The 22,604-nt window shown below is 47.8% G+C and overlaps 1 protein-coding gene across 1 annotated transcript in view; it reads left to right on the top strand.

Moving 5' to 3' along the window:
- Positions 1-22,449, top strand: part of SLCO4A1 (solute carrier organic anion transporter family member 4A1) — a 24,234-nt gene extending 1,785 nt beyond the window's left edge. The window contains exons 2-12 of the mRNA XM_057379972.1: positions 10,238-11,216; positions 12,390-12,480; positions 13,392-13,513; positions 13,956-14,067; positions 17,965-18,119; positions 18,768-18,963; positions 19,522-19,687; positions 20,293-20,465; positions 20,818-20,882; positions 21,308-21,456; positions 22,241-22,449. Coding sequence (XP_057235955.1) covers positions 10,391-11,216; positions 12,390-12,480; positions 13,392-13,513; positions 13,956-14,067; positions 17,965-18,119; positions 18,768-18,963; positions 19,522-19,687; positions 20,293-20,465; positions 20,818-20,882; positions 21,308-21,456; positions 22,241-22,390 — 2,205 coding nt within the window. The 5' untranslated portion in view covers positions 10,238-10,390 and the 3' untranslated portion in view covers positions 22,391-22,449. The remainder of the gene's footprint in view (positions 1-10,237; positions 11,217-12,389; positions 12,481-13,391; positions 13,514-13,955; positions 14,068-17,964; positions 18,120-18,767; positions 18,964-19,521; positions 19,688-20,292; positions 20,466-20,817; positions 20,883-21,307; positions 21,457-22,240) is intronic.
- Positions 22,450-22,604: the final 155 nt, after the last annotated feature.

The following is a 22,604-nucleotide window of genomic DNA, read 5'->3' as shown; positions in this document are numbered from 1 at the left end:
TGTGCATGTCTTTGCAGCACGGAGCATGCTGGGGAGAATCCTGCCTTCCCATTTGGGGCTTTACACCCTGCAGTAGCAGGGAATCATGGCTCTGTTTTATGCCACTGATTTTGCTCAGTTCACCCCAAAAAGTGTCTCTGAACACTTATTTTGCCTTTCTTTAATGGGGTGCRCCAAGCCCAGAGCCCTGCCCTTGCACAGATGAAGGTACTCATCTAATATGCAGGATTTTCATACATTCTGATTTACCATTTGGGTTTTTTGTCTTCCTCACATGCTCCCTTGAGCTGCTGTCTGTAAGTTGATTATTCAGAGCCTGGGATGTTTCTTGCAGARTCCCGGTAAATGGTGGAAAAGTTTTACAAAAGAACACAGAGCTGGCAGCTTGTTGCTGGTGGGTCAGTGAGATSCTGGGTATGATTTCAGGGGGAAGGTTCCCCCTTTGGATTTTGTGCTTAATGAATTGAGGTCACTGTGTTAAGGCAACATGTGGGAGGCGTGCGCAGGCTGTTATGGGGTGTGAGCATCCCTGAATTGGCCTTGGTTTATCTGGCCACCCTGCAGCAGTTAAAAACTGTGTTTTCTTGYTCTGGTGAGGGGCTTATCCTTGTGCAGAGGAGCAGAATTTGGGAGCTGTAGCAGCCCAGAGCCCAGCCCAGGGGGGATCAGGGTATTTGTCCACAGGGTCGGTGGCAGCGTGGCTCTCCCTGCACCTGTCCCTCAGCAGGTTCCCAATATCCCAACCCTCTCTAGCTCTGAGATCTCCCCTCCTGCAGCCACTCTCCTTTCCCTTTTCARAACTGATTTATTGCTAGACCTCCCCACGACAGAATTAGTTTTGTTCCATCTTGGCCTTGAGTGACCTCCTGGCGTGCGAGTGCGGATGCTGAATGGCGGGATTTGAGAACAAAGCRTTTCTGCACGCACGTTCCGGGGAAAACTCTCTGAGAGAGGTCAAACACTTCATCTGGTTTATGAATCCCAGACAAAAGCATCCGTCCTACTTCAGTAGATGGGATAAGTGACTGTAGACAAGTACTCAGAGAGGGCCACTAACYTTAGAGGATTTTATGTCAGACCTCTCACTGGTACAGTGGAGAGCATGTGATGAGGCAGTGAAGTGTTTAATATTAGCACAGCAGTGTTGTTCTAACCTTAAATCTCTCTTCAGGCAGAAGTACCCCTAAACCTGTGGTTCTACAGCGTTGTTGCTGCCAAAAATAATGTCATTCCACCTCTAGGTTGTAAATGAGCTTGAGCAATGGGCATAGGTTAGCATTGGGAAATGCTGTTTACTCTGGTTCAGCAAAGGGCWGAGCCTTTCCAGCAGCTCTTGAAGTTCCTGGAGCAGTGAGTCCCCTTTCTTGTCTTGTGCTATTTCACTGACATCTGTAGAGTTACACTGAAAGTGAATTTAATTGCTGTTGCTGAAGGCATAKTGCTGTACAGCATCGATAATCTTCAGGCACTGGAACTCCCAAAGCTTGGCTTGGTTGCTTCAAGAAAAAACAATGAATTTCTGATAAGCTTTGTTTAAGGGCGGCTGGTGGTTTGAAGGAGTTAGGGAGTTTTCATGTTGAGAAGGCAAGATTAAACTTTCTCTTCCTAAAAAAAATACTTTGACTTTGTTTGGGCTGAAAGCAAATCCAAGAAAAAGTAATTTTTGTCATTTTTATAGCTTCRTGTTTGTGAATTCTTTGGGTATGCTGTGTGATAGGAGTTTGTTTTTCTAGATGGTATTAAGAGATWAAAAAAAAAAATTAGATTCTAGAGTTTTGATAAATGGTAGCAACCCATGACATGCAAATAAAAAGTCCCCAGAATATCTGAAGGACTTGGGCTCTTATAGATTTTTTTTTTCTCTCATAGCCTCTCCTAGAAAAACTGCATCAATCCTTTTAGCTTGCCATACTCCAAATAAATCAGATTTGACAATTTAATTCAATATTCTTTCGCTTTAAAAGCCCCACAGGAAACAGAATCTCAGCCCCTGGCTGCCAGTCAGAGCAGTGACRATGAAGCTGCTCTACCTTGCCTTGGTGGAAGGGTTTGCCCAGGGTAGATGCTGTGCAGCTTTATGTTAGCATAAGAATTCCCAGAAAAAAGGGATTTCCTTGCAGTGCTTTCAAAGCTACTTTAGGTCTCTTTGGACTGCTGGAGTGAATTCAGTCACTGAGGATTTAGATCTTTGAGCCAGATGTGGGTTTTGGGTACAGCAGAGTCAGCCTTTTCTGGAGTCCCCATGTAACCCTGGCTAGCCTGGGATCCCTTTAGTGATGCATATTCTCTTATTTGGCAGAAAACATTGAAAAGAGTTTTTTTTTTGCAGAGAAACTGAATTAAATGGAGTGAAAAGTAGGTATTCAGGCTGTGATACACTGATTACCTGTCTCCAATATCCTTCTTTTTAAGTTATTTAAAATTTGAAATACTGTCTTTTTTCAAGAGGCAATAAAAGGACTCCCTTGCCTACCACCACAATCGAGCCAGTTTTGGTTCCCTTGAATTCCCTTTTGCTTTCTTTGAGTGATCTGGAGAGCCCTGCTTGGATGATTTGTGTCAACCCCACCCTGGTTAAGCAGCAATGGCAGGGTCAGGACTGTCATTTCTTAAGGAACACTTGTCCCACTCAGTCCTCAGTGACCTCCTTGGAGCTGATGACCAAGGACAAGATCATTCTGCTGTGTCCATTTCTGGTGTGGGGACTCTGGGGTGTGAGCACGTCCTTACCAAGGAAAGTAAAAAAGTTCCYGAGTCAGAAATGGAAATAACACCATTCTGCTGTGGGGAAGGGGGAATCCCTTGGAGGCAATTTCCAGATTTCCAAGTGAATCCATCCTCCAGCAGCTGCTGTGCAAGGCTGTGATTCCTGATGCATGAGAAACAGGCAGTGCAAGGTGGAACGTGTCTCCATGCTGCATGGACAGCAACCCCCTCTGAGCCCAGCAGATGTTTTGGGCTGACACTGGGAACATTAAATGCCTGTTTATTCCTTTATCTCAGGAAGAAACACCATTTGGCTGCAATTTGCTCGCTGGCAGTTGGGATGAGTTACTGACCTGGGTGAGCAGTGTCYGATGAAGGATGTGCCAGCCTGCAAGAGGGGCATCCTGCAGAGCCTGTGGTGCTGGCAGGGATTGGGCATTGCCCTCTGAACGCCTCTTCCCCTGTCCCTCAGTGTGGCTGTGGATGTGTGTGTGTGGAATTGCTGTTCCATACTGAGCCAGGGCTCTCAGAGAGGCCTCTCAGCACAAGGAGCTGCCCTTGGAGTGTATTTGGGGTTTCTAAGGAAAGCATCAGTTCAAGTTGGCTTCTCCTTGCCCATCCTTGGTGGCAGTGGTCAGCAGCCCTGATCTCATGCTCTGCCCCAATTCCCCTTTGGGCCTGGGTTCTTGCCCTTCATCTCCTTTTCTGATGTGGTACTGGTTTGGGATTTTGAGTCACAGAATGARGAGAAGTCATCCCTTTGAAAGTGTTCATCATTTCCTCTCAATTACACAAACAGGGATCTGCCCTCTTCAGAGAAATCCCCCACTATACCACAGCCTGTCAAGATCCAGGGTGTTGCATGAGCATATGCAAATTATCTGCAAGCTGACATTCTGTTTACCTAAAAGGATGAAATGAAATGAAGTATGATGCTTGTTTAGCTCATCTTTGGAGGGAGGATAGGGTGTACTTCATATCAAGAAATTTAGGGGTGGTTGCAAATGCCATGTGCTACAGCCATGAGAGTCTAAGCACTGATCTGGACCAAATTCCCTGTGCCACACTGGGTTTGTGCTGAATGGGTTAATTTTGCACTATCTGGCTTTGTGCTAGATCAAATATTGTTTCTGGTGGCCCCGTGGTAGCTAACACGAGGCCAGAATAATCTCGAGGTAATATGTTTGGCTAATCCAACAGAAATATGATTATGTACCTGTTCCTTCTCCAGATCATATCGGAAATAATRGGTGATTTAGCAACACAAAATAGTCATTGTGGAGACAGGGGAGAGGGCTGAGGGCTGGGACAACCCTGCTGGGAATACAGCTCTGAGAGCTGGGGTTGTTCAGCCTGGAGGAAATGCAGCTCCAGGGAGGCTTTAGAGCCCCTTCCAGTGCCTAAAGGAAACTGGAAAGGARCTTTTTACAAGGGCATGGAGTGATAGGCTAAATGGGAATGGCTTAAAATGAAAGAAAGTAGTTTTAGGTTAGATATTAGGAAGAAATTCTTCCCTATGAGGGTGGTGAGGCCCTGGCACAGGGTGCCCAGAGAAGCTGTGGATGTCCCATCCCTGGAAGTGTCCAAGGCTAGGCTGGACCAGGTTTGGAGCAGCCTGGGATAGTGGAAGGTGTCCCTGCAAATGGACAGGAACTGGGTGGTCTCTGAGGTCCCTTCCAACCCAAACTGTTCTGTGATTCTSTGCCTTGAGGGCTGTAGGTAACCTGAACATGATGCTCCCCTTGCAGTGGGCAACAGAGACACAGCAGGAATGTCTGACTCGGGTTAGGTATTTAGCTTTAAACAAGTCATTATGAGACAAAAAATTGCAATCCTGGTGCAGAATGGTTTCCTAGGGAGCCACCTGGGATCCAGAAATGGAGGTGATTTAACTTTGCATTTTGCAAACTGCRGTGACCTCCAAGGTGCTAATCTGAGGTCAACCAAAGCAGAACAGCTGGAGTTCTCTGCATTTTGAAGCGTTGCACATTTCAAGCAGTGAGTTCATCTAAGCGCTGTCTGGGAGGCTCTGCTGTTCCCCTGCTTGGCAGGAATCTCAAGACTAATACCTAAGAGGATTAGGGAGCATCACTGGATGTTAAACAAGATCCGGGCTAAGCGGTGTGCACCGGTGAGCTTTTGCTCCTGGGGCTGTTTGGGGAAGCTTTACTTGCTGATCAGGGAAAAAAAAATGGATCTGTGGGGGAAATACCCTTCCCTCAGCTGAATCCTTCCTTTGTGTCTCTCATGCTYCCACCTGCCCATCTCGTGTTGTCCTGGGCTCACTGATAGAGATGTTGTAGGGRATGCTGATGACCAGCAAGTTTCTTTTTCTGTGATGTTTTTAGCTCTTTTAAAGTGCTCCACTGAGCTCTGTGTTGTGTGATTGTATGTGAATGTGTGGGCATCCAGCCCCTCAACACAGGACTGAACTGGAGAACTTGTCATAGAAAGATCAGCCTAAAGTCTGTCCTTGGCTGGAAGAGCCAAATGACCTTGTGGTACRAGATTTTCCCCAGAAAGTCCCCTCAGTGCAGAGACGAGGGGTTGGAAGGCGATTTTGTCTCAGGAAAAAGTGAAGTTGTAGATAGTTTCATGGTAACATTCCACCTTCTTTTCCCTTTTGTGTCTACCTTGGTACTGATCAAACCGTGAGGATAAAGAAATGTGAGTTCCTGTAAACCATGGTAGATGTCCACATTATTCCAATACATCTATTCTGAACACAATATCCTTGTGTTGTGTAACACAGGACATTGCACTTTTTGCATTTTTAGCGCTTCTATCTTTAGAAGCGCCAGAGAATCACGTGTCCCCACATTCTTTATTTGGGTTTTGCTCATTTTGTTTGATTTCTTACATCATAAAGGATTTGCCTGGATCTGCATCTTCTGCTTGGAAACAAAGAAGGGCCAGCTGTAGGAGCTAAGTGGTGATCCTTGGGATGAGCTGACCAGCAGCTCATGCAGAAACAGAATATTTAAGAATGTTCTTAAATGGGTTGTAGGAATCCAAATGATRGAAAATAACACCATGCAGGGCTAGATGTTGGAAAAATGCTGGTGCTGTATCTGGAGRCACCCAGCTCCACAGGCAGTGACAGTGATGGAGAGCACAGTGCTGTGCCAGCGTGGAAACCTTCCCAGCCCTGGTCAGATGTATGGTGAGAAAAAGAAATTAAAGCAAGAGTGACATTAGGGAGGGGCAGTTAGGAATTATAGCATAAAAGACCCTTTTGTCTGGTCAATCTTTGCTGTGGCAAAATGCAGTGTCTGGGTTAAATCTGCTCCCTACGTTGGCACTGCAAGTTTTTAAAGATGCTCTGAGGCAGCTGCAGCCAATTGTATTTGCACAGATAAGCTGGAACAAGTAAACAGACTCAGAAAATCTGGCTAGATTTATCTTCAAAGCATTTTCAAGCAGCTAATTGAAAATTATCCAAGCCACCTTCCTGATTTCTTGCATATTATTGCAGTAATTTCCCAGGAATGGAAAGCACTTGGGCAACATACAAAGGGGTTGCTGAGTGCTAAGCTCTACTATTAGGAATTTATTTAATTTTAAATATGTCCTTGCTCATGTGACAATTCAAAGCCAGCTTCTGCTGCTCTTTTCCATGCTTCAGACTCCAGCAGGGCTAATCATGGAAAAGCACAAGGGGTGGGTCAGGATATTCCTGTTGCCGCCCATTCCTGGGAACTTCCTCCCTCTTCCTCTGGCTGATGGTGAGCACAGGTTGGGTACACGGTCAGCTGGCTGCTCTCTGGCTGTGTTTCTCATTCCTGAAGCTTTTCCATRTGTGCAGTGCCACGCTGTTCCCACAGGAATTGTTTACCAAAGGCTCCAGTCTGGTCCTGGGGCTGCTCCCACAATGGCAGCATCCTCTGTATTGCTGAGCCAGAAGGATGCTCTTTAAAAATGGGCTAAAATAYGTGAGGTTCACACTTGGTGTGGTCTGGTGCAGTTCCTCAGCTGCCAGGAAAGCAGTTCAGTGTTATCTGGGAATAACTSGCTCATCCCATGCTTTTGAACTGAACCAGTGCCCTGAGGACAAGCCCTGTTCACAGGACTGGGACATGGATTTATCTCACTTCTGGGAGGTTTCCCCACTCCTAAAGCAGCCAGTGGATTACACATGATCCATATGGTGTTTATCAGCCATGACAGGAGTAGTGCTGCTAATCCTCTGAAGCCAAACTCTCCAAGGAAAATTCACTGAGTGTTACCAAGAGATGTTAAATGCACAAACCCGGATGGATTTGTCCATTTCTGCAGTAACAGGAGCTTGGTGTGCACTTTCCCAGATTCTTAGGATGTGTTCAGTAAGGCCAGGCTCACTCACACATTGAGGAAAATAAAAATAAGGGAGACGCAGAGGAAAATAAAGGAGACCCATCACAGCCACTGAGCACTGCCCTTCCTGATCATTTTTAATCCCCTATCCCCGTCCCTTAGGAAATACCTCCATGTATGCAGCAGAATTGAGAAAAAAAATTGTCTACTCATAAACTGCTCAGCTGTGGGAAGCAGAAGTTATGAATTGATGTTATTTGCCACAATAATACCATATAAAAGTCAAAAACCGTAATGTGAAAGGGGAGATTAACTATTATTGGGCATGTTTCAGCAAATGGGATTATTTTGCATGTCAGTTATGAGTTAATTTGCAACATTAATCTCATTGCAGTCCTTGGCAGAAATRCAAAATGTTTTTAATTGGTCCTGTGACTTTTTAAATGATCACCTGATGAAAAGCTTGTAAGTTTTACTACTGGTTTAATGCTAAATATTATGGGGTGGGGGGAGTCTTTACAGATTTCATCAGGAAATACAAATCATATGCTTTCATTGCCTTGCTACTTCTGCTGTGTTGACTCGATAATGTTGGCACTTTGAAACCAGCTGTACAGCGGAGAAAAAAAAAGTAGAAATCTTTCAGCAAAACTGGGAAATCTATGGCAGAGAGATAATAGAATTGGGACTGATTCAGTGTAAGCAAGAAATCACCAGCTGAGTCATTAAAAACAGATGAATGGGAGGCAATAAATGGATGGCTCAGAAGAATGTGAATGATTAGGAAGTGCGTGGAGTTGCTTGGGTTTTTTCCCCCTGAAGATTCTRTTTTGTCCTCTGAAGTGGCATATGGCTCCTGTGAAAGCTGATAGCCACAGTGAATGTGTCACAGCCAGTTTATAAATACTTCAAGAGATGCCAAGCAGCTTGGGGACAGCGCGGAGCAGGAGTGGGCTCGCTGCCCACAGCACCTGGGCACGAGTCACTAGCCCAGGCCCACAGGGACATGTCCAGGAGGTGGGTTTGGGGCTGGGAAGGCTTCTGGGTTGGGGGAAAAAACATCTGCTGCTTGGAGGAAAGGCTGCTTGCTTTCTTGGAAATGTTTCCCCCTGATTGCTGTTAGCTCACGCTAACCGAGGCTGAAGTTCACGGGGGGATGATGGGGTCACCTGGGTCTGGTGGCCCAGACTGCTGCCACCAAGGAAATAAAACCTTGGATGAAGAGCTCTAATCTCTTTCCTGACTCGTGAAATATCAAAATAGCAATATAAATTCATGAAGTATCAGAGAGCTCCCAGTGCTGGTAAGGAGTGTTTCCTCCTGGGTGAGGCTGGGCCGGTCTGGGAGCTCCCAGCTCCTGCTCGCATCAGGTGAAAACAGAGATGTGCTTTTTCTGTCTGCTGAAATCAGTGAGAGCGAAATCAATCCCCAGCCAAGAAACCTTCTTTACAAGTGCAGTCGAGTGTGACATCAGACATGAGTCTGATACAAGTCTGATAGGAGGAGGGTGCAGCTGCAGTCCTGGCTGCTGTGCAGGAGGCGTTTGATTTACATGAGCATGAACCATTCCGCCCCTGAGAGCCTGATTCAGCGCCTCATAATCACTCCTGACTTTAACAGAGTGCTAAAGCAGSCTTATTTATTGCTTCCAATATTGCATCCAAAGATGAGAAACAGATTTAGAGCTGCAAGAGTCATAAGAGCACTGGAGAGGCAAAAAAATGTGGAAAAAATAGAGCCTTGCACCAAGGCATCATTTTATTGTGCCAGCACGTTACAGCAGTCTGTCTCTGCAGCAAAATTTCAACCCCTGCAGTCAGTTTTTGCATKTGCACTTTACCCAGCAAAGTTACCTGTGCTCTGCTCAGCTGAGGTAGGAGTTACCTGCAGTGCTGCAAAGCCTGGCTGCCAGGCTCACCTGCCCTGCACTGTCATCAAATCCCTGCTGGCATTCTGGACCTTGAAATGGGAAATAGTCCATGCACTCTGCTCCCCAGATAGGATAATTAAGTTAAATTATTTGCAAATGAAAGTTGGACCTTATTTGTTTGACCTACTTCAAGGACCAGAGCTGTTGTAGCACCACTGATCTGAATGTTTAACATTTGGGATCTCAAGTTGTCTGCCCTTCTGGGGCAGGAAAAGCACCTTGGTGCTTCTCTAGGCATCACTTTCTGCCAAGTCCTCCTGTCCCAGTGCCTGCAAGACCTGCTGGTGCAGAGAAGAACATCTACCTAGCAAATGTCAATTTTTTTTTTCCAGCAACACATAGGTAAGTATTAAAGTCCTCACCAAAGGCTGCAGTATTGCCAGGTTACAGCCATCTGAACATAGTTCATTTCATCAGGGAAAAAATTGTCCTTTTTCCCTCTTCTATGCTGATGAGGCTGTCATCTCGGGGGGAACATTTTTATGGGATCCTCTTGAACGGATACTGACAAAAGTTATTGAGGATGCTTTGAAGGTGCTCTCTAATAAAACAAGTCTCACCCAGCATTTGTTGCATGTTTAAGACCAGTATTTAAGGGAGAACCTTATTATTTTCATYATTTATAGTTCAGCCAAGGCATTTAAGGAAAAATTCTCTTGGTTGCTGGCACGGTCAGGTGCTGCAATGCACAGGAGCAGGGTGAAAGGAGGCAGTCTGCATCRGTAATCAGGTTAGAGTCAGCTGCCTCTGCCCTCCAGCCTGCTCTGAAATGGCATGTAGTCTAATTAGTTATAGAAAGGATTTTACTGAATAGTTGTAAACAGATCTGAGGGCTTGGAATAAAATCAATCTGACTGTGGAAACTTTTCAGGATAATTATAAACTGTTATTGGCAGAGTGTGAAAGAGAGACCAAAGGACTTCCAGCAGTGGGAAACTTGTGGCTGTGTGGGCTGTTCCCTGCAGGGGGAAGGAGAGGGATCTAACCAGGTTGTGGGGTCTAACCAGATATTTGTCAGAGGAGGGATAAAGAGGGGAGACTGCCTTAGAGGTGCTTTGCTTTTAATGCTCTTGAATGATTTTTTCTTTTCTGTAATGTTAATGATGCCCTGACACCTGAGGTTCCCACACATCCCATGGTGGAGGGCACACAACCAGTGAACTGCGCAGTGAAATGCTTATTTAAAAAACCTTGTTAGATAGTTATTATTATACTTACTAGAAAAGAAAAAAAAAAAAAAAAGAAACAGTATTCAAGGGCTTTGAGCATGGTTTTATATAAAGGCTTGTGCAAATTCTCTTTGCACAGATCAGAATGGTCTTGGCTCAAACCTTCACTGTCTCCCTGCTGAAGTAAGTGCTGAAAATCGCATCTCCTGGACAGGCTGGTCCTCGCTGCCCCACGAAGCCACCCTGGCCACCAGCCCACCTCCATCTGCCCCTGGACTCTGCATTCCTGTTCATGGCAATGCCCCAGAACTCCACCAGAGARAATGGCTTTTGTTTCGCTCCGAGCCTCGACTTCTCCTGCCCATCCCCTCGTCCCGGCGAGGCTGGCCGGACCTTGGGTACTGTGAGCGGGAGGGATGGCCACAACCCCTCCCTGAGCAATGGCATCACCTCCTTGGGGGCCACCAGCCCCTCGGACTCGTGTGCCGAGCCCCTGTGCTCCGACACCCCGGCCGAGGAGGGCACGCCGCTGGAAGAAGGGATTAAATACGTGTCCGCCGACGGGGAGGAGCTGGCCTGCGGCTGGGGGGGCTTCACCCCGGGCTGCCTGCAGCTCTGCAACACCTCCAAAGGGGTYCTGTTCTTCCTCTGCGTGGCCTCCTTCCTGCAGGGCATGACGGTGAACGGCTTCATCAACACCGTCATCACCTCCATCGAGCGCCGCTTCGACCTGCGCAGTTACCAGAGCGGGCTGATCGCCAGCTCCTACGACATCGCCGCCTGCGTCTGCCTCACCTTCGTCAGCTACTTTGGGGGGAACGGCCACAAACCCCGCTGGCTGGGCTGGGGCGTGCTGCTCATGGGTTTGGGCTCGCTGCTCTTCGCCCTGCCCCACTTCACCACGGGGCGCTACGAGGCGCGCTCGGCGGCCGAGCTGGGGGTTTGTGGGGGTAACCAGAGCTTGCCCTGCTCCCAGGCTGCCTCCAGCCTCTCCAGCTACAGGTTTGTGTTCATGCTGGGGCAGTTCCTGCACGGGATGGGAGCCACGCCGCTCTACACGCTCGGCGTCACCTACCTAGATGAGAAYGTCAAGACCAGCTACTCCCCTGTGTACATTGGTGAGTGGGGCTGAAGGGGCAGTTCCAGCCCTAGAGGAGAGGTGGGAGGAAAAGATAAAGGTCCCTCTGCCTTGGCCAGCCCACCCTGGGAGCAGCTCTCCCCACACTGCCCAGCCTTTTGTTCCGACGAGGGGCGAGGTGGAAGTCAGAGGGGCGTGGATGTGGCAGCTGTTGGGGAGTTTGGATTATTTACCAGGGGGAAAACTGAGCTGAGTTGGGTGTTTTTCCACCCTGCAGGTGGGGAGTGCCTCCTGCTCCTGGCMTGGGGCCAGCCCTTGTGGCATTAGCATCTCTGGCAGACAGCCATGTGGTAATGCCCCATCCGTGCAAGGGGTGCAGAATCACAGCACCATTTGGGTGCAAAAGGACCTTTAAAGGTCATCTAGTCCAAYACCTTCAACTCTGATAGCTCAGAGCCCTGTCCAGCCTGACCTTGAATGTTTCAAGGGATGGAACACCCACCAGCTGTTTGGGCAGCCTGTGTTGGTGTTTTATCACCATTTATATCAAATTTAAACATTTAGATCATCACCGCTCTAGGCCTCAGCATGGCAGGGATGGTCACTGGGCCACTGGTGCAAAGCACAGCCAAGAGAAGATGCTCAGCTCACCCCTCTGTATCACTGGTCACTCAGCAGCTGCCAAATGCTTTGTTCTATTTRGTGAAAGTGCCAAAAGGGTGATCTTTTAGCAATTTCAAAACGCATCAGTCTGCCCACACTGTATCAGAAGGCTGTGAAGTGTGGGAAGGAGATCATAAGGATATCATCCAAGTTAATGATCTTTCCCCCTGTCATGGTTTAAACTGAAATAAGTTCCAGTGGGGCTGTGTTTGGTGTAGACATTATGGGGAGTGGGGAGAGATTCCTGCTGCCCATCGCTGTGKCAGTCAGGGTGAGGCAGTGGGATCAGCTGCATCCCTGCTAAATACACTTTTCTACTGAACTAATTTCACCTGCCTCATACTATAAAACTTCCCAGTCTGGATGCAAAAGCTTCCCTGGAACAGAAGCATGAGAGGAAAGCTTCTTTAATCTGGATTTGTGYCTTGGTGGTGGAGGTGAAGGGTGTGAGGCACAGAGCCTGAGCATCCCTCATCCAGGAGGGARTCGTGCTGGGGATCCCTGCCTGACGTGCTGCTGGTTGTCTAACACGATTTGTTTTCCTTTTCAGCTGTTTTCTACACTGCTGCAATCCTTGGGCCTGCAGCGGGTTATCTGGTAGGAGGAATGTTTCTAAATATTTATACTGAAATTGGCAGAGAGTAAGTCGTTAAAAAAAAATCTTGTTCCTTTCCCTTTCTGCTCTGTGTTTCCTTTGGGGTAGAAAAAAAACAATAATAATAACAATGATCTGGAGCAATGAGCTGGTGGCTGGGTGGGAGTGTGCCTGGGGTGTTGGGTGGTGTTTCTGCAGGGGGGGAGAGCCTGGAAGGGTGGTTTGCATTAGTGCTGCTGCTGGAGGGAAATTGCTGACAAACCTGTCAKCTTAAATCCTTCCTCACGCTGCACTGCCTGTGCTAATGAGCCCATGAGCAGCAGGTGAATTTTTTGAATGAGTTCCCTGATGAGGCAACGCTCCCAGCAGTGCTGCTCGCCCTCCCAGTCATCCCACCAGGATGCTTAGTCCCTCCTGGCTTTGTAGTATTTGTAATTTATTCTCGTTTCCTCACAGGCTCTTTGGCAGATCATAGAATCACAGAATGGTTTGGGTTGGAAGGGTCCTTAATGATCATYTAGTTCCACCCCCTCTGCCRTAGCAGGGACACCTTTTACTASACTAGATGAATGGATTTATAAGCGAGAATGGGTTTCCAGGGGAAGAAATGGGTTATTTCCACCAGTTTTCTTGCAAAGGGTGTTTTTGGGGTGGAACAAGGATCTTGACAACCCTCAAAGCACGGTTGAAAAGGAGTAGAGTGAATGTGCAAGCGTGAGATTAAACAAGAATTAAATGGTGTTTAATTAAATGATTTCCCAGGTTGTGTTCTGGCAAGGCAGAGCTGTGCTGGGGCAGGWGCGATGGTGGATGTGCCATCCCCATCAGATCACTCCATTTCCTTGGCTGTCACCCCCCCGTGTCCCCCCAGCCCCTCCAGCCTCACCCAGAGGCACACAGAGCTCTGTCCCCAACACCTCCTCTCTCCTTGTGTCCCTGTGGCTTCTCCCCTGGCAGGATCGACATCGCCCCTGAGAACACGCTCTGGGTGGGGGCCTGGTGGATCGGCTTCCTGGGCGCTGGGGCTGCTTCCCTCCTCATCTCCATCCCCATCCTGGGCTACCCCCAGCGCCTGCCAGGTACGGGGTGTGCTGGGCTGGGGATTGGGGATTGGGATTGGGATTGGAGATTGGAGATTGGGGATGGGGATGGGGATTGCAGATTGGGGATGGGGATTGCAGATTGGGGATGGGGATTGGGGATGGGGATTGGGGATTGGAGATTGGGGGTGGGGAATTAGGGATTGGAGATTGGGGATTGGAGATTGGGGCTCCTGCTTGCCTTGGGGCTTTCATCCTCGTGCACCTAGGTAGCTGGGGGCTCAGGGGTAAAGGAAAAGCTTCCTGTGTTTAATTCCTCAATGGGTTTCACCCCCTTGGCTTTCCATCTGCCTCTGCTGSTGCTCCTCCCTCGCAGCTGTGGGATGTCAGGTTGTGTTTTCCCCCTGCAAGCCCACGGCTTTGGCAGCATCCCCATCCCGTGTCTGACACACTCCTCAGTCCCATTTCCCTCTCGTTACAGGGTCCCAGCGCTACATYGTCATGAGGGTGTCAGAGGCTCATCAGCTGAAGGATGGCAGCCACAAAAAAGCGTCAGACCCCGACTTTGGGAAAACAGTGAAAGATCTGCCTCGGTGAGAAAGGCAGCCCTTGCAGAGGTYAGGGAGGGGAGAGGAATGAGCCCACGCTGAGCTTCCTTTCAGCCCTGTCAGCTCAAAGGTTTTGCCTGTTCTCAAGCAGTGACACTTCTTTGCAAGGGGAGGTGTCAAAGGTCCCGTCAGGCTCTGGGAGCCCTCAACAAAGAGGCTGAACTAGACCTGGTGCTGGGGATCCCATGGGGGAGCAGGGGACAAGTGGCTGGTCCCATCTGGGTTTTCAGCAGCTCGTGTCCACCTGCAGTGCTGTGCCACACGCAGAGTTTCACCAGGGGTGGCTYCATGCCAAACTTTGGGTGATGGGAGATGCCCAGGCATTGCCAGCTCCCTCCCTCTCCCCAGCAGCATTATTCCTGCCTGTCTGCTTCTGCCTGCCCTCACCTGGCCCAGTTCTGTGTTTTCCAACARCTCCTCCTCCCCAACCCCTCGAGACGTTTTTTTTCCTTTCCTCTATTTTTACTTGTGTTAGATCCCTGTTTTGTCATTTTAAATGAGAAACGAGATGAAACAGGCCCTCTGATTCTCACATCTTCATTCCAAATCTGGGGAGCAAGATATACCACACTGTAACTTTCAGTTCCCTTTYGCTTTTATTCTTAGTTTCCTTCTTYTTTTTTTGCCTTCCAGTCACCTTTTATGTGTTACTACTTCTTATCTCTCCAGCAAGGCAGTGACACAGCAACTTGCTTAATCCTGAGCTGCTGCTCGGCTCTGTGWTGGGAACAAAGCAGCAGCCAGAATAAAATGTGGTCTTTTAACCACAGGGGATTTTTTACAGATTTTTGGAATATTTTATGACTTTTTTCATTGTGTTGAGTTGTATATAATTCAGGCAGGGGGAAGGTGCTGCTTTTTTTACTTGCCTGGAGTTATCTGGCATGGGGGCTCTGGATGTTGCAATACCTGGGTATTGATTCCTTTTGGAGCTCGCACTCAATAAGGAGAACTCCCTTTTTTTTTATTATTATTTCTCCCAGGTACGTTTTTAGGGAGGAGATTTTTATCCATGTGTGACGGCTGCTCCCTGTGAAGGCAAACAGTGTTGCCAACCCCCAGGCTGCTGCCAACAATTACTTGTGAGCTTTAGTTGAGTTTTTTGTGCTGGCAGAGAAGGGTGGAAGCAGGTGCTCAGAGCAGGGATTTTCAGCACCAGCCGAGCTGTGTTGTGTCAGCACAGCAGCTCACACCAGTCTGCAGCTCTTGGAGACTTGGTAGGAAGTTTAGCAGGGGTTAAGACAGTTTTATGAAGAATATTACATTGAACAGATTTCAGTGCTGTTATTAAATGGCATTCTTGACTGGGTGCCATTTTCCGAGGTCATGGCTTGTTCTCCGCACGGAAATTGAATTCAAAACCTGCATTTAAATAACGATAAGGTTGTGAGAGGAACCAACACAAACGGGGCAGCAGAGAGGGTTGAAATTCAGTGGCTGATGCTTTTGTTGCTTGTCTGGAACAAAGCTCCCACTGTTTCTGCTGTCTGGCAGAAGGAASAGAGACAATCCTCCTCCAGGAGCATCTCCTTTCACACCTTGTTCCTGAATAACAAATACCCAAAGGTGGGAACTTCTATCAGAGAATTCCGACCAGTCCAGACCTCAGCAGTGGTTTTCGTTTGAAAGCACAACAGACTTCTGTGTTCCCTGGTTTTGATTAATGAAAGGGAAGTGCCTTCAAGGCTTGCTCTTCTGGAAGCTTGCATGAAAGAGGAGATCACATCTGTGCAGGCAGCTCCTGGGGACGTGGACCAGGCTGGAGGGTGAGGCCAAAGGACACTCACTGTTCCTTTTCTGGGGGTCAGGGGTTGTGTGCTGCCCACCTTCTCTCAGCATGGACAGTAACAGTCTCACAAAGATAAGCAGAAATACTGAATAAAAAACCAAAACGCTGTTCTGCAGCRTCAGTTCCCTTCTGAGTGAGGTTAATGAATTGCTGTGTTCACACAGAGCAGGAGCTTACAGGAATGCAGCCCATACAGATTAATCCTCTGCCCTGGAGAGACTTCTGTCTTAACTCTCRGGTTGAAAAGGCCTGATAGAATTGCATTTTCCTTTCTCTGGTTCCATATGATTGCTCTTATGGAATAACCTCTCCTGTCAGAGTGGAGATACTCAAAGGGAGTGCATGTAGAGCTGCACCAGGAAGGGAGGCTTTCTCTCAGCAAGCTGCAGGGTGGAATTTGGGAGGACCCCTCACTGGTCTGGCAAGCCCTGGTCTTCTACAGGTGGAGGGTCAGCTTTTTTAGGTGGTGGGATTCTTCTCTGTGTGGGGCTGGGCCTCCTGAAATCACTTTGGCTCCAAGAACTGAGCACTACCAAGGCTRTTCAAGAGTTAGGTGATTTCTGGGTGCATTTAGAGTCCTACTAATGCCATGAAAAGGTCTGTGTTGATTTTGGTAAGGTTTTATGTGTCGCAGCTCCTTGCAGCTACATCTTCTGTCTTCAGACAGATTAAATTGAGTAAATACTTACTTTTAGTGCTAAAAGGAGCTCATTTGCATTTTCCTACTTGCAAGTCCAGCCTGCAAYCTTTGGGCAAAGGGCACAAAGTCACAGTAGTGCCAGGGAGCAGCTCTTCTCTGTAAAAAGGTGAAGACAGTGTCCATTTTCTGCCTCAGCCACAAGGTCTACAAGTATGTTCTTACTTAAAGATTAGTCTCTGTGCTTCCAAATAAGGCACAGTCGAAAATGTCTGGAAAATAAAATAGTACATTAAACTAATCCCAAGAGCTAGGCAGTGTAAAGCCYCCTGTAATCAAAGTGTAGGAATGTGTGGTATTTCTGTCTTTCAGCTTCTTTGTTCTTTTGTTGTAATGAAATTCTCCTCTCCAWGTGAGTGAATTTGCATAAATCTGACTCTGAACCTCAGCACTTCTCTCACTCACTGTACTCAGGTTTTCTCTGATCTCACATTTCCACCAGAGCAGGAGGTGGTGGCTGTGTCTTTCTGCTCACTGAGCATCCCTTGGCATCCCTGCAGCAGGATTTGTGCCCATCCCAGGAATGGGATAATGGGCAGAATTTGGATTCTTTACAAAACACCCCCTGCAAAGCAGTGTCAGTGCTCTYGGTCCAATATCCGAGATAGTGAGAGATAATTGAGACCATTCCCTGTGCCCGAGGGCCTTTCTGCCTCTCAGAGATGGAATTGTTGCTGGATCTGCATTTAAATTACACATGGCAATTTTTCAGGCATATCTGTGGCTCTCTACTAAATCCCAGTGGGTCRAAATAAAATTTAGTACTCAATTTATCCGTTAAGCTTCAAGTAAAACTGTGCTTAGATTGTGGCAGAAAGATTGCTTTCTGTTCTTCAGGTGTCTTGGAGGTGTTTCCTCCATATAGAAAGGCTTGCTTGGTATTTCCCCTGAGTTAGAAAACATCCATGGTAATCAGAGGTTGTTTTTCTGGGAGTGTGGGGGCACGAGTAGCATGTGTATGTGAGGATATGGCACAACTGTGCTCTTGGTTGTGTCAGGAATGCCAAAGTATCTGCCAACAGGGACTGATAAAACCTTGAAATGATTGGGATTTGGTGAGGAGTAATGTCCTTTTGGYATTGCCACATTTAGGAAGAGGAAATATTCAGCCTGACCCTAAATGTTGGAAAATTGCTGCCAAAATCATCTGTGTAGAAGTCATGGGTGCCCTTAATGGTGTGAATTACATCACACACGTACACGCTTTGTGTCACTGATTGGAAAAGTTCTTTCAAACCCCAATTAGCTCCCTTTTGGTATTTTTTCTTTCAAAGAGTTGTGGGATGATGGGATGCTGCCTCACCTTACATGTGATCCTTCTGACTTAAAGATAAGGACGGACTTGAAATTGAAATGTGCCCCAGTGATTCAATTCCAATATATTTGTCTTTCCCAGATCAGTGCTGCTGCTTCTGAAGAACCCCACCTTCATCTTCCTCTGCTTAGCAGGAGCAACCGAAGCAACGCTGATTGCAGGGATGTCCACGTTTGGACCCAAATTCCTGGAGTCTCAGTTTAGTTTAAGTGCCTCTGAAGCTGCCACCTTTTTTGGTAAGGAAACCACGTTTTTGCAATGTTTTGCCAATAAATAGAAGAGCACGTAGCTCATTTAGAGTGGAGACAAATCCTTTGCAGTTTATTTGTGGACTGGTTATCCTCTTCAGCTGTTAGACAGGATCGTTTCCTATCAGCACACTTAAACCCAGTGCATTTCCAGAGCTGCATCTCCTGACATCAGGAGGAAATGTGTCACTTCTGTAGCCATCTGTTACCCTCTAGAGGAAGGCAAAATAATTGTAGTTCCTCCTAGTGCATCACCAGGAAACACAGACTAAACATTTCCTCTGCCCAGGGATGGCTGAGCTGGGGGAGGTGTTTTGTCAGCATCCAGGAACTGGGAGGATCCTCATATTCACAGACCAAGGAATGGTGTCCAACAAGCATCAGCACTTGTGATTTGCTCCTCCAAGAGTCAGTTTTAACATCTCTGGGTAGGAAAAGCTGCCTTGCCAGGCTCATGCCACATTACCTGAGCTGTTACAGAGCTATAGCAGCAKCCACTGAGCTCCCCCCAAGAACCCACACAGAAAATGGGGTCATTTACAAACAAAACACACTGCAATTAATATATTCAAACCTGAAAACGTGCTGATATTTCTAAACTCACTCGTGGGGGGGTTTTTCCCCCTTCTTTTTCAGGTTATCTGGTCGTGCCAGCCGGAGGGGGAGGCACATTCCTGGGAGGATTCCTCGTGAATAAATTCAAACTGCGCTGCTCAGGAATCATCAAGCTGTGTTTGCTTTGCACAGTGTCAAGTCTGCTGGCCATATTCATTTTTTTTATCCACTGCCCTAACATGCCCATGGCAGGAGTGACCCAGATGTACAATGGAAGGTAACTACAGCCACCCTGTCTGTCTGTCTGTCTGTCTGTCTGTCCTGCAGGGCCCTGGTCAGAATAGAAGGATAATTCCAAACACACTGTTTTGGTGGCAGTCGTGTGATGTTTTGGGCATGGAAGTTGATGTCTAGCCAGTCCTACAGGCACGTATTGAGGGTGAGATCAGGAAAATAGATGTCCTAAGCTCTGCAGCTGGAATTTTATGGAATTGACTCCCTAGTTAGTGAGGGAGGGATGTGCAGCAGAATGGGAGGTACTCCACTCTTCAGTTGCCTTTGCAGTGTCCCCCATCTCTGTCCAGAGGCCAAAACTGGACCAAAAGTGGGGATTTTCTGTCCAAACGGAAGTGTAACCCTAAGAGCTGGTCACTTAAACTGCTATGATAGCTGTGGGAAAAGAGACAGCTCTGGGGCACAGTTAGAATTTGGTGGGATGGAATCCTTTCCAAGCCTGGCTTTTTGCTCCTTGGGGATCCATCCCAKCTCCCACTGTCCCTTCCTCTCCCCWTTTCYTCCTKTCAAGTGCTGCTCACTGASTGCTCCTGTGTTTCAGTGCTTTGCCAGGGGGGCACCTCAAYCTGACAGCAGCCTGCAATGCCCATTGTGGCTGTTTGCAGGACACCTACAGCCCTGTCTGTGGCACTGATGGCATCATGTATTACTCCCCCTGCCATGCTGGCTGCAAAAAGGTGTCTGAAAACCTCAGGAATGGCAAGAAGGTAGGTCTGAAAGCACTGTGTATAAATGAGGTGGTGGCACATCTTTGGAGTGATTGGGCTGSYTCTGCARACAGTTTGAGCTTTGCTGTAAATCRGTGTAAAATCARCCAGGCCAGGGTGGATGCTCTCAGGTACCTCATGGGATGAAGGCAAAAGGTACCCTGAGGTCACCCTGCTTTGCTTCTCTCRTTGTATCCAATCATTTCTGTGTCATTCTGGGTCAAACTGTGCTGGAATTTATGGAAAATCACCCGGGCAGGCAGGGAGCTTGGCAAGCACCTGACTCCTGTCCCAGTGCTCATTTTGGGTCCTRAATGAACATAGTGCACCTCCTCATCCTTCCAGCATGATGTTCACAGAGCCAGGCCAAGGCTCAGGAAGGGCAGAGATGATATTGAGCATTCAAGGGCTGCCTGGCAGAGTTAATTTCTCTACTGAATGGATCTGTTTGGAAACAGAGTTGTGTCAAGAATTCAGCTCGATTTCCACGTCATTCTGGGAGCGTAACCAGCTGCTTCCTGCCCTCCCTGAATTTTTTGTTTTTTAATCCTTTGACTGTCACYGAGCTCTCCCCAGCAGAGCCCCCACCAGCCTTTCTTTCCCAGGTCTATCACGAGTGCAGCTGTGTTGACAAAGCCCTCCTGCCTGGCCCTGGCGATGCAGAGGCAGGGAAATGCACCTCCTCCTGTGACAAAAGACCCTTGCTCCTGTGCTTCATGTTCGTGGTCATCCTCTTCACCTTCCTGAGCAGCATTCCTGCCCTGACTGCCACTCTGAGGTAAGCACAGTGTGAGAAGCCTCAATATCCTCCTGTCTGCTTTATCCTGCTGGATCAAACATGGGGAAAAAAGGTGTGATGGGAACCACCTAGGCAGTGGCAGCATGCAGATATCAGGACTAATTCCCATCCCAGTCTAGCTGGGAAAGCAAATTTCACAATTGGAAGCTTTATCCTCTGACATGGGATACACACATTCACAGCAACAACAGGGGGACATTGCACCAGGGGGGATCCTAAATCTCCAGAGGGAATGGAGGTCCCAGGTGTGCTGGGATGGGGAATTTGGGGTTGTGAGGCAGGGAGGTGCAGCCTGGCAGCGTTTTTAAACAAAGCCCTTTGTTTCCCCCAGGTGTGTCTCCGACAGACAAAGGTCCTTTGCGCTCGGGATCCAGTGGATCGTGGTACGAACATTAGGTGAGGAGCAGAGGGGATCTGCACACCACAATGGGCTGGTGCTTTTGTGAGGCATGAGCCAAGCTGTCACCACAAAATAAAACCTAATTCCCTTTGCATGAGATCTGCAAACTGAATGGGGAGCTCTGTAACACATCATAGGGGACGGAGGTTCGGTGTCCTGGCAGTGTGTCCTTATTTTAAGGAACAGGAGCAGAGGAGTTGGAGCTCCTGTGTTTGTGTCTTCTGGCTCTTGTGCCACATGTAGGCCAGGACGGCCAAAAGACCTGCTCAGTTCTTCAAATTCAGCATATTTTTGATATTTTGTGGCTGTGGATGCTGCAGGATGARTTTTCTTAATCATGGTATCAGCAGAGCTCAGCGCTTTTTCTGCCAGGGCTGGTGTGTAGCTGCCCAAATGGAARATCCCCTCTCTTTTCCCACAGGAGGCATCCCTGGCCCCATTGCCTTTGGATCCATGATTGATAAATCCTGCCTGCTCTGGCAGGACCAGTGTGGCGAGCAGGGCTCGTGCTACGTTTACCAGAACTCGGCCATGAGCCGGTACACCCTCRTCGCTGGACTGGTCTACAAGGTGATGCTGCTGCTTAACTCTGCTCCCTGATAGAGCAACCAGGTCTTTAGGACACAATGTTTGTCTCTGGGAAAGAATTTTACAAAATTGGATTCTCTTGATCTGGCCCACCCTCAAACTAAATTAAATTTTCATGCAAGAAATTTCTCAGGGAAGGCAAAAGCCCCATTTGCTTCTCATCAGGTAACRGTGCTCCAGACACCACCATTCTGTTAAATTCCCATTATTTTCTAGGCTTACAGCTTCTATTGCACCGTATGAAATACCTCCTTCCAACAGTAACCAGAGTGATTTTTGCTGGAAATGGAGTAAAATGTGTAAGCACAGTGTGTTAGTGAGAGTGAGGGATGGCACTGTGAGCAGGCTGTAAATAACCATTCCCCAGTCACTGCTAGAAAATAAGAGAGCTTCGAGCTGTGGGTTTTATTTATTAGCAGAAAACCATCATTTTAACTGCTCCCAAACAAGCACTTGCCCTAGATAGTAGTGTTTAGCAGTTGCTGTGATAAAGAGGTTTTCAAAAGCCTTCCAGCAAAAGGCTGAGGCAGTGTTGGGTCATGCAGCACTGTGCTCCAGATGCCTGTGTGGGGCTGGACTTTTCCWAATTCCCATTGCTATGGGGCTGGCTAAATTCAGATTTTTAACCCCTCTGGCTCTGTGTGTGGCTCTGCTTCCCAACACCCCCTCCTCCCCAAAGCTGGGTCAGCAAATCTCACAGCAGATGTGGGGCAGGCACGGGGTTTTGGGGCAGAGCAGAATTAATGGGGTGTCTCTGTGGCTGCAGGTGCTCGGGACAACCTTCTTCATCRTCGCCTGTTTACTCTACAAACCCCCACCTGCAGAGTCAGCTCCAGGCAGCTCAGATGCATCTGAAAATGGCACCAGTGACCTCCAGGAGCACAAGCCTTCACTGCCAGCTGAAGAGGATATATAGCACTGTCCACGTGCAAGGGACTTTCTCAGCCTCAGAAACACAAGGRGAAGATGTTATGCAGTCTCCCAAGGGGTTTTTAAATCAACAGTAATATTTTTTAATTTTTTTTTTTAGTTGAAGATAAATAATTTAATTAACCACTGGTGTGCTTTGCTATTTCCTTAACGGCAGAAGCACATTTAAAGTTGTGCGCTGGTACCAYGTGCAGTTATTT

This window comes from Malurus melanocephalus, unplaced genomic scaffold (genome assembly GCF_030028575.1).
Source record: "Malurus melanocephalus ecotype Western Australia unplaced genomic scaffold, MMel_1.1 scaffold_428, whole genome shotgun sequence".
NCBI classification, from domain to species: Eukaryota; Metazoa; Chordata; class Aves; order Passeriformes; family Maluridae; genus Malurus; species Malurus melanocephalus.
Note: the sequence above shows the minus strand (reverse complement) of the source record. Positions and strands in the feature narration are given on the sequence as shown.